The 12,257-nt window shown below is 59.5% G+C and overlaps 1 protein-coding gene across 3 annotated transcripts in view; it reads right to left on the bottom strand.

The window, feature by feature from the left end:
* The window catches only part of COL18A1 (collagen type XVIII alpha 1 chain), an 85,659-nt gene that overhangs the window by 28,176 nt on the left and 45,226 nt on the right, over positions 1-12,257 (bottom strand). For all 3 annotated transcript variants that reach the window (XM_070071757.1, XM_070071756.1, XM_070071755.1), the window contains exons 2-3: positions 10,191-10,735; positions 4,638-4,724 (exon numbers count right to left, since the gene is read on the bottom strand). In XM_070071757.1, coding sequence (XP_069927858.1) covers positions 4,638-4,724; positions 10,191-10,735 — 632 coding nt within the window. The remainder of the gene's footprint in view (positions 1-4,637; positions 4,725-10,190; positions 10,736-12,257) is intronic.

Consider the following 12,257-nt stretch of genomic DNA (forward strand, 5'->3'; position numbering starts at 1 on the left):
CTGTCCACACGAGGCTGGGATGTGGCAGGTTTTCCTCCTAGGGTTAACACGCACACACACCCCACACATGTACTTACGTCTCCACACCACACATCACATCACACATACACATGCCAGACACTGCAAATCACACACACAGATATCACACATGCACTTACCACACACAAACCTATACACCACACATATACATGCAGCACACACTGTGGGGAGCAACTGGGAGCAACCCGGACTGGACTGAGTTACTGGAATTAAGACTTATTCTATGCATCTGCTCTCCCACAATATGGCGCTGGGAGAGGAGGAAACAGCTTCTACCCAGCTGCCTCTCACCAACTTGACAAGCTGCAGGAGCCGCTCCTGATTGGAGGAGAGCAGCGTACTCGGCGTGTGGGCAGCCGAGTTGGGATTGGTGGAGAGGACTATATAGGAGGAGAGAGACGGCATGGTGGTGTGGGTTGGTTGGAGAGTGTGTTGGAGAGTTCGCGGGGAAGTTCGTTACTTCGTTCTTTCTCACTTCTCTCTACTCATTCTTGCTTTGGGAGTTTGCTGTTTACTTATTCTTACTTTACTATAGAAAGGACTTGTAAAAAAAGGGAACAACAAGCGTCCGGTCCGGTGCGGCTCCTCCGCACGCGGAGGAGCAGCAAATGGTGCCGTGACTCGGATAGGAAACTTAGGAGGGAAGAAACGGGAAGATGAGAGGAAAATACCGGAGAGAGAGACTAGCAAAGAGCCTAGGGAAAAGCCGGACAGAAAAGGTGCCGGAAGAAGCTATCGAAAGCCTAGGCATAGACTCGGATATGGACTGTGGGAAAGAAGTTAGGATTGAAAGCGAAAGTGAAAGCTTTCATAGACTCGGATGCGGACTATGGCGGGGAAGCTAGGAGATTGAAAGCGAAAGTGAAACCTGGAGGAGGCTTGGACTTGGATACGGACTGTGGGGAGAAGCCGGGAGAAATGAGGGAGGAATATTGTTGGAAGAAAACTTAGGGAAACATACCGGGTAGAGAAAAATGTTAGGGAAATTGAAGCCGCGGGGGGCAGGCCGAGGTGGAGACGTAAGCCAGTTTGGAACTCTTTAAGTCAGCCCAGGGGGCAAAAGGCGAAGATCTGGAACCAGAGGCAGAGACGTGGGCCCCAGGTTGAATTCGCCAGGTTAGCCCGGGGAACTTAGATTGAATACTAGTGGCGGAAACGTGAGCTGGGGCTGTGTGACTCACGGAAGCCGCCGCGTGCAGAGAGAACACGGGGCGTGAATAGATAGGGAATGCGGGGCTAGCGCGAGGCCATGGTGTGGACGCGAAGGGCGCGGAGACCACGGAGCGCACGAAGCTGAGCCGCGCAGATGAGAGAAGCGCGGGCTGAAGCAGTGCAAAGCCGGGAAGCCGCCGCGGGGCGAGGCACCAGGAAGCCGCGCAGAGCTGTGAAGCTGCCATGGGGCGAGGTGCCGAGAAGCTGCCACGGGGCGAGGTGCCGAGAAGCAGCCTCGGGGCGGGCGCCGGGAAGCCGCAGGGATAAGAGAAACAGAAGTTTAGAAGTAAAATGAGAGAAATAGGAATGCTGGTAGATAGAAGTAAAACAGGAGAAATAGGAATGCCCGGAGATAGAGAAATAGAGAAAGGCCTCCCCACAACACAGCAATGAGAGAGCTTGGATTCGGTCTGCCTGATTAGTAAGACGATAAGCACCTGCGGGCGGCTAGCAGCTTATGCGCCGCAGGTCACCGAAGACAGGCACGAATTAACACCAATAAGTCTCCCCACAATACGGCAATGAGAGGGCTTGGATTCGGTCTGCCTGATAGGACTTGTTTTTTTTTTTTTTTAAAAAACTTTTATTTATTTGAAAGAGTCACAGAGAGAGAGAGAGAAGAAGGGAGAGAGAGGAGAGAGAAAGAGCTTCACATCCATTGGCTCACTCTTCAAAGGGCCACAATGTCCAGGACCGAACCAGACTGAAGCCAGGAGCCAGGAGCTCCATCTGAAAGCATCGTCTACTGTGTTCCCAGGCACGTTAGAAGGGAGCTGGATGGGAAGTGGGGCAGCTGAGACTTGAACTGGCGCCCATATGGGATGCTGGCAACCGCAGGCAGTGGCTCAACCTGCTGAGCCACAGCGCCAGCCCCTGCCTGATAGGACTTGTAAGCACCTGCAGGCAGTTCTAGCAGAGTAGAGCATGCGCTGCAGGGCACCGAACTCAGGCACGCATCAGCGCCTAAAAACCTCCTCACAACATGGCGAAGAGAGGACCCGGATTCGGTTTGCCTGATTGATAGGGCTTGTAAGCACCTGTGGGCAACTCTAGCAAGCAGAGCAGAGTGTGTGCCGCAGGGCACCGAAGACAGGCGCGTATCAACGCCAAAAATAAAAAGAAAGGGGGATCTGTGGGGAGCAACTGGGAGCAACTCGGACTAGACTAAGTTACTGGAATTAAGACTTATTCTATGCATCTGCTCTCCCACAATGTGGCGCTGGGAGAGGAGGAAACAGCTTCTACACAGCTGCCTCTTGCCAATTTGATTGACTGACCTGCAGGAGCTGATCCTGCTCCTGATTGGAGGAGAGCAGCGTACTCGGCGTGTGGGCAGCCGAGTTGGGATTGGTGGAAGAGGACTATAAAGGAGGAGAGAGACAACATGCACCAGGAACATCTAAGGGGAACATCTATCTGAAGGAACACCTGTGCATCCCCCGAGAGAGCCGGCCGGCGGTGTGCCGCTCCCCTGCGGAAGTGGGGAAAGTGGCCAGGGGGAACTGCCCTTCCACGGAGGTGGAAGGGACAGTAGCCAACCCGGGAAGAACCAGCAGCAAACCCGGGGAGGGCTGAGCAGACGAAAGAACAGCGCAGGGTCCTGTGTCGTTCCTCCATGAAGACGGGGAGCGACACACACCATGTACACGCCACACCATACAGACACCACACATCATACCCACACCCACACTGCACTCTCAACCACACTCACACGCCTCCACCCCCACACCTACACATATGACTACATGCACCACACATACAACACATGCCACACATAGCCCATACGTCCCCCACATACATGACACACAACACACCCACACATCCCCACATATGTACATGCCACACAACACCACACCCCGCAACACTCCCAAGTGCCCCCATATGCCCACACACCCACACCAGACGTACCACACACACACTACATACACCTACATACACCCACTCATAGCACATACCCATATACACACTCACACACACTCAAATATACACACACACCACACACACACTCACATACACCCACACCACATACACACCCTCACACACACACACATACTCACACACCACACACACACATATACCCACACCACACACACACATACACACACCACACTCACACACACATATACACACACTCATTTACACATACACCCACACCACATACATACCCTCACACACACACATACTCACACACCACACACACATACACACATACACACACACCACACTCACACACACATATACACTCATATACACATACACCCACACCACATATACACCCTCACACACACACACATACTCACACACCACACACACACTCACACACGCCCTTACACATATACACACATTCATATACATATACACCCACACACACACATACACACACCCACACACCACACACACACATATACACATACACCCTTAGACATATGCCCACATTCATATACACATACACCCACACCACACACACATACACACATACACACACACCACACTCACACACACATATACACACTCATATACACATACACTCATACCACATACACACCCTCACACCCACACACACCACACACACATATTCACACACGCCCTTACACATATACACATTCATATACACATACACCCACACCACACACACACATACACACACATACTCACACATACCACACTCACACATATCACACACTCAGACACTCACACTCACACCATATCACACACATATCACACACTCACACACACTCATATACACATACACCCACACCACACACACACATACACACACTCACACACACACCACACTCACACATATCACACACTCACACACACTCACACACACTCACTCACACACTCACACATACCACACTCACACACACACTCACACATATCACACACACCACTCACTCTCACATACACACCACACTCACACCCACCACACTCATATACACATACCCCCACACCACACACACACACTCACACATATACTCACACATACCACACTCACACATATCACACACTCACACACACACTCACACACACATACTCACACATACCACACTCACACATATCACACACTCACACTCACACATATCACACACACCACACTCACTCTCACATACACACCACACTCACACACACACTCATATACACATACACCCACACCACACACACACACTCACACATATACTCACACATACCACACTCACACATATCACACACTCACACACACACCACACTCACTCTCACATCCCCACACAACCCTCTGGCGGCCCTTACCCACTCCTGTTCTGTGTGTGTTTTTCAGCGGAGAGGTCGGGCTACCCCCCCTCCCTGGTACCCGCACTGGCGTCTCTGGGGCTTCTCCGCGCCACCCCCGGGGTCCGGGCACTCACCCCGCCATCGTCATCGTCGTCCTCGTCCAGGCAGTGCAGGGTGCTCAGCTGCGGGTCCCCACGCACCCTCAGCTCCGCGATGCTGCCCTACACGCAGACGGGAGAGGTCACCAGCGATGCCGGCAGAGCCCGCCGGTGCTGGCCCCGCCCCCGCCCCCACCCCCGCCCGGCCCTGAGAGAGCACAGGAGGCTCGGGTGCTTCCCTCCAGGGCCAAAAGCTTCACATCAGGGAGACGGCGAGGGCCTGGAGGGGGCAGTGTCCTGGGCACTCAGGGTCAGCATTTGGGGCAGAGGGTGGCCGGGGCCCCAGGGGGCAGCTGCTCCAAGGCACCTCGTGAGCCCTGTGGCCCAGGGCAGGGGAGTGCAGCGCCAAGGAAGGCCCGGATGTGAGCCTGTCTCAGGACAGCTGCGGCCAGTGCCCCCCCAGGGCACCACGAGGCCTGCCGGCACCCGCAGCCCTGCAGGGGGAAGAGGGGCCCGGTGCCTTTGTCGACAGGGGCTCCCGCTGGGCCTGTTCCGGTATTTCCGGATTGCTACTGAACGTTGTCATCCGGGGCACCAGCGTCAGCGTGTGTTCTTCCTCAACAGAGCCTGCCGGCGGCAATCCCGAGTGAGCTGTTCTGGGACTCCCACGGCGGGCGCGTGTGGGCTGGGGACGGCCAGCCAGCCGCGTGGGGCCTCAGGCTCTCTGCCAGGCTCCTCTGTGCTCGCCTGGAACACGGAGCCCACGGGCGTGGCTGCTGCAGCGAATCTCAGCTGTGGACGCTGAATCTGACTTCGTGGGATTCTCACGTCACAGGGCAACGGTCGTCTTTGGTTGTTTCTGGTCATACAGAGCCGAGAGCCCTCTGAGCCCGTGGGAGCCACAGAGGCAACACCTGCCAGACCCCCGTCATCTGTCCCTGGGCTGACCCTGGGGGCGTGGTGCCATCTAGGTCCTCCACGGTGAACCGTGGCCGGGGTCCCGAGCTCTGTGGGCGGTGCCCTCTCACAGCCCTGGCCCTGCAGCCTCGGGAGGGGCAGGGTTTCCAGCAAGCTCTGAGGTGCAGCCAGGAGGACCAGCCCTGGCCTGGGGGCATCCAGGTCATCATCAGTGTCCACGGTGGCCCCCGCCTGGCGGGCAGTGGCACTGCGAGGGAGGGGGTGGCCGTACCCTGAGGCAGCATCAGGGACCAGGACTCCTCCTCAGTCCAGAGGGGACCAGGCCAGGGGTGCCACCTGCACAGCCCTGTCCTCCATGCTGGAGCGCACTGGGCACGCCCACTGAGGTCTCAGCCCCGCCCCTTGTGTCAATCAAATCCCATTCCCCACTCCATCCTCACCTATCTGGCCACGCCCTCCCAGGACGGACCTGTCACCTCCCTCAGCGTGGCCCAGGTCCCACAGGACATGGGGGCAGGGCCTGAGGACCGGGCACAGGTGCAGCAGGGGGCGGGTGCGTCTGGGCAGGGAGAGCCCCTGGGCCAGAGGGAGAGCACAGGAGCACAGGCTATGGCCACGCACAGCCCAGCTCCAACCTGCAGTCCTGGGAGCTAAAGCACCATGGTGGGCAGGACAGTGCCCAGGAAGGGTGTGCAGGTGTGTGTGTGTGTGTGTGTGTGATCATGTGTGCATGTGTGTGGGAGCACACAGTCATGTACATGTGCACCATGTCTGAGAACATGTGATCATGTGTGCATGTGTGTGGGAGCACACTGCCATGTACATGTGCACCATGTGTGAGAACATGTGATCATGAGTGTGGGAGCACACTGCCATGTACATGTGCACCATGTGTGAGAACATGTGATCATGTGTGCGTGAGTGCAGGAGCACACGGCCATGTACATGTGCACCATGTGTGAGAACATGTGATCATGTGTGTGGGAGCACACTGCCATGTACATGTGCACCATGTGTGAGAACATGTGATCATGTGTGTGTGAGTGCAGGAGCACACGGCCATGTACATGTGCACCATGTGTGAGAACATGTGATCATGTGTGCGGGAGCACACGGCCATGTACATGTGCACCATGTGTGAGAACATGTGATCATGTGTGCGGGAGCACACAGCCATGTACATGTGCACCATGTGTGAGAACATGTGATCATGTGTGCGGGAGCACACGACCATGTACATGTGCACCATGTGTGAGAACATGTGATCATGTGGCCATGTGTGTGGGAGCACACGGCCATGTACATATGCACCATGTGTGAGAACATGTGATCATGTGATCATGTGTGGGAGCACACGACCATGTATATATACATTATGTGTGACTGAGAGCATGCGATCACGTGTACACATGTGTGGGAGGGAGCACACGGTCATGTACATGTGCACCATGTGATCATGTGTGCAGGAGCACATGCTCATGTACATGTGCCCTATGTGTGAGAACATGTGATCATGTGGGCACGTGTGCGGGAGCACATGCTCATGTACATGTGCACCATGTGGAAGCATGTGTCTGTTCATGCGTGAGACAAGTGTGACTTGTGTGTGTACATGTGTGATCCTGTATGTGGACATGATGTGTGCACATGAGAGTGCGTGACTGAGCGTGTGTGTGTACACCTGTGACAGCACACACGTGGGAGCACAGGACCCCAGGATTCCCTGGGTGCACACAGGAGCCTGTCCTGTCCAGACGGCACAGAGGGTGGGGCCCAGGCTCCCTCTAGACGCAAAGCCTCAGGCCTCCCACACCCACAGGAGGGCAGGGGTGCGGCCTGGGGGCCTCTCGGGGGAGGAGCAGATTCCAGAAAACAGCCGCTCAGCAGAGGCACGGGCTCAGGGGCTTCACGTGGTCTTGGCCAGGGCTCCCCCCACAGAGCAGCCCACCCCACAGCTGCTGTGTGTGATGCCAGCAGGGTGCCAGGACAGAGCCCGCCCGGCCTGCCCCCCTCCGCCCGTGCCGGGGGCCGTTCAGTGCAGGGACGCTGCAGTGCAGAAGCCACGAGACTCCTTGCAAATATTTGATGGACTTGGAACCAGGAGTTATGAAACCCAGCGCGCAGGACGGAGGATCACAGAACATTCCGCCAGCAAACACGGTGCACAGGCCCCGCCTGGCGCCCAGACCGGGCCACGTGTGACTGTCTGGGGCCGTGCACGGTGGCCGTGCGTGAGCTCCGGCACCCTCCGGCCCCTCTCCTCACCCCCACCCCGGCAAAGCTGCCTCCTGCAGGGGAGCCTGGCAGGTACGGCACTCCCCGGCCCCGGACGCCCAGCGACTCGGGTCCACACGCTCCGTGCAGCCTGCACCTTCCCTGGGTCCCCCGAGTGACCCTGCCCAACCTGCACCCATCCCTAGGCTGCGCTAGTGACTCGGGCCACCACACTCCGTCCACGCTGTCCACCGAGCACACGGCTTGTCCTCAGGGTCCTGCCACGTGGCCACACCCAGGCTCATCATCTCCGTACAGACAACTCTGTCCTGTCTCTCCCTCCAGTTCCAGCTAAACCAGGAAATGGCATTTCTGTGGCAGCACCACATGCAGACCGCAGCACTCCCGGGTCACTCCGGAGGCGCGAAGCGGCTGTCGTCAAAAGAGGGTGTCGGGAAGGGGCCAGGTGAGCTGAGCGCCAGGAAGCGCCAGGCTGCGCTCAGACCTGTGGGTGCCCCCAGCTCCCGGGAGGAGGAGGCAGAACCTATCCTTTGCTCCGCCCCTCGCGAGGCAAGGCCACCTCTCTCCCATCACCCACTTTCTGTGCGACGTGGCCACGGCTGCACACGGAGCAAAATCCGCGGCCTCCACTGCTTTGGCCGTTGAACAGAGCACAGGCGACGGCAGGGCTCCCTCTCCTGAGCCGCTGGCGTGGCGCCCGCACGGCCGGGGTCAGAGGGCATTCGTGGGACGCTCATCTGCAAACAGACGGCTGACATCAAAAGAATGAGGCCAGAGCAAGGGACGCGTCACAGAGATAAAGAAAACCAGGCCACCGAGAACCGGGGACACTTCGAGCAGGAGTCAGGGCAGCGCACCTGCCGAGCACACGTGGTGCCCACAGGTACACGTGACGCAGCGCGGCTGGGGCTCCAGGGAGCATCCTGGTCGCTGGGCGGGGTGAGCGGCTCTGGCTTCTGACCCTAAAGGCCTCCTCCGACCCTGCCCTCGGCCAAGGAGAACCGTGGGTGCCCTGGGTGAGGCCGGCTCCGACCCTGGGTGGGTGGTGTGGGGGCGTGAAGGATTCGGTCTCCGGCAGCTCTGGCAGCTCTGGGCTCGGTCCTGCCGACCCCAGAATCTGCACATCTAGAACGAGGCGTCTGTGCGACTCTCGCCCTGATCAGAACTCGCTCTGCTCACACGCGTCGCCTCCTCCCAGCTGGGAACCCACAGAGAAAAGTCTGAGCTCCAGGGTCTCGGGGACACACCTAGTGGACCAAGGAACTGCACAGGCCTCTGGACAGGGGCCCAAAGCCCCGCCCCATTTCCAACTGTGAGAGGTTCTGCAGAGACAGAGTCCTGGGCGTTTCTTCAGGCCACTTCTGACATCCAACACAGAATGAACGGGGTAATAAAATCGACGTCATAAAAACCAAGGCTCCTGTTCTTTCATATGTCAAGAGTTTCTACAAATCAATAAGAAGTCGCTGAACCTGTCCTGAAAAAACCAGGAACAGGACGGTCACAAAGGACAAGGCAAACTGCCAGCAACGAGGTGGACAGAGGAGGTGGAAAGCCGAGTCGTCCTCACCACAGCAGTGCCTTTGCCTGGGACCCCTTGTGCTACACACGTGTCACAGATGCCGGCGGCTGCAATGCCAGGCAGGCTTCCCAGAGGCCCCCATCAGCCGACTGCCCCACCCCACTGGTGTGACTGGCACCAGTCTCCTTCCCGTCAATCATGTTTGCAAGTCAAAAGGAAAACACAGAGGCCCAGTTGGATCTCAAAGTCCTGGGCTCCTGAGCCACGAGGGTTAAAAGTTGCTGCCAAGGGCAAAAGGTCAGCTTCAGAGCCGAGACCCTGGGACGTGGAACAGCTTCAAACAAGCGGCCTCTGTCTGGACAATAATTAACTCTCTGTCCCAAGGACACCCCCCCGCACAGGGACCCCTGTCGGGGCGGCCCCAGCACCAGAATCCAGGCCAGTGAGTCAGCGCTGGCCGAGGGCACCCACGCGGCTGCTCCCAGGGGACCGAGATGCCAGCCCTGGGCTCAGAGACGTGACCCTGCCCCTGCTCAGGGCTCTGTCCACTTCCCTGGAGCAGCAGGGCAGACACATGCCGGCCACCACTGGGGAAGTCCCACCCACACTGCCCTGAGGTGCGAACCCCCTGGGACGGGTCACTCAGAGGCTGGCGGCCACCCCCAGAAGGGCCCTGAGCAGCTCACTGCTCGGCCGTCACCGGCTTCAAATGGCCGGACTTCTCACAGGGCCCTGAGACCCAGCCGCCCCCGCCCCTGCCCCCCGCCGTGCCCGGCTCACACGGGGTGGGGGCGGGGCTCCTGACCGTGGCAGGGCGGGCGTCGGATGCAAGAGGGCAAGAGCATGGCGGCCCCTCCCGGGACTCAGGGGAAGCCCAGCTGCCCGGGGCTGGCCCCAGCGTCCTCTCAGGTTACCTGGAACTTGTCAGGGTCGGCTCCTCCGGCCTGAGCCACAAAGAGGCCAGAGCCAGGCTCCAGCCGCAGGCCCTGTGCAGAGCGCGTGAACGGCACCCTCTGGAACTCCTCGCAGTCCACGTAGAGCGTCACGTGGCCGCCGTCCACGCTGAGTGCGAAGCGCAGCCACTGGCCGACGAAGGCGGGCAGGCGGAAGCTGGCGGCCGTGTGGGTGTGGCGGGCGCCCGGCTCCGTGTAGAGCAGCGAGATGAGCTGGTGCCCGTCCCGCACCTCCGAGACCTTCACGCCCAGCGTGACCACGGCCTGCGCCGGGTCCGTGATGGCGAACAGCACCCCGGCGCGCTCCGTGGCCGGCCGGACGCGGAACAGCAGCAAGAAGTCCCGGAAGAAGGGGCTGGGGAAGTGGTACTGGGCCGCCTGGCCGCTGTTGGCGTCCGGCCCGAAGACGTAGGCCAGCCCGACGGCGGGGTCCTCCACCTCCGTCACCTGCTGGGGCGGGGGCTCGCCGAGGAGCTGCAGCAGCCCGACCTCGTCGCCGGAGCCCTCTGCAAGAGCAAGCGATACGGTGAGGAGCCCTGCAGCCCCACCTCCGCCCGGGCCACGAGGCTGGGGGCCTGCCGCCCCTCGGACCACCGGCGGCCACCCCCGCTCGTCAAGGCCCCAGCCACGCTACAGAAACCACCTGCGAGGGCCAGCTCCTGGCGCAGCGGGTTAGGCCACCGCCTGCGGTGCCGGCGTCCCCCGTGAGTGCCGGAGTCCCCCATGTGCCGCCAGCTCCCTGCTCCTGTGCTCGGAGGGCGCGGAGGGCGGCCCGAGGACCTGGGCCCCTGCACCCCCGTGGGAGACCCACATGGAGCTCCAGGCTCCTTCCAGCAAGTGGAAGACTCTGTCACTCCCTCTCTAACTCTGCCTTTCAAACAAACATGTCTTCAAACAGAGAGAAAACCAGCTGCAAGGAATTAGGCAGTGCCCCTCTTCCTCCAGGGGCTCACAGGCCACAGGGGGACCCCCAGCGACATCGCAGCCGGCTGGGGGAGGGGAGCATCCCCACAGGAGTGCAGAGCCCCCACCAGCCCCTGCCTGTCCCCCTCGCTCTGACCCCAGGAACAGCAGCGCCAGGCATTACCTGAAGGAAGCCATCCCTCAGTGGCAAGAAAGGAGAAGAGGCGCCTAGACGCCCCCCAGGCTCCAGATGGCCCCCCAGCTCCAGACTCCCCCCTTCCAGGCTCCAGATACTCCCCAGGCGTCAGACCCCTCCCAGGCTTCAGACCCCTCCCAGGCTCCAGATGGCCCCCCAGCTCCAACTCCCCCCTCCCAGGCTCCAGATACTCCCCAGGCGTCAGACCCCTCCCAGGCTCCAGATGCCCCCACCCAGGCTCTTCCAAATGCCCCCACCCCCAGGCTCCTGTGCACCGAGAGCTGGTCCCGCACACAGCAAGCTCCTGGCAGACAAGGAGAACAGGGCCGCTCTCCTCAGAGCCGCCCTCCCGTCACTCCCATGGTCCTCATGGCTTCCCTGCAGGGGACCCCAGAGCCCCCCAGGTTGCATGGGGGAAGCCCACACCGGGACACTCACAGCAAGAGCGTGAGGCGTCTCATGGAGGCTGTGGAGAGATGGTTGGGGCAGGTGTGTGAGCACACAGGGGTGTGCGTGTACAAGTGAGTGTGTGTGTACAAGTGCTTGTGAGTTCTCGAGAGATCATGAGCATGCATACATGTGTGTTCATGAGAACATGAGTGTGAGTGCATGAGCGGGCACATGTGTGAGTGCACAGGAGTGAGTGTGCGAGTGTTCATGAGAATTGAGTGTGTACGTGTGCACTGCGGCCGCACAGGCTGGGCCCCTGCCACAGGCCAAGCTGATGTGGGGTTCCCTGGGGCACAGAAGCTGAACCCCGACTTTGGGAGACAGGTTGTCTTTCAAGCTCCTTGAGAAGAAAACGAACACAGAAGCAAGACGGGACCCTGCGGGAGGCGCCCTCTGGGCCCGGGCAGCCCTGCACTCTGGTGGCCAGGGTCCCGGCCACGTGGGTGGTGGGGCCTGCTGGTCGGAGCTCCCTGTGGGCC

Source organism: Oryctolagus cuniculus, chromosome 4, assembly GCF_964237555.1.
Source record: "Oryctolagus cuniculus chromosome 4, mOryCun1.1, whole genome shotgun sequence".
NCBI lineage: Eukaryota > Metazoa > Chordata > Mammalia > Lagomorpha > Leporidae > Oryctolagus > Oryctolagus cuniculus.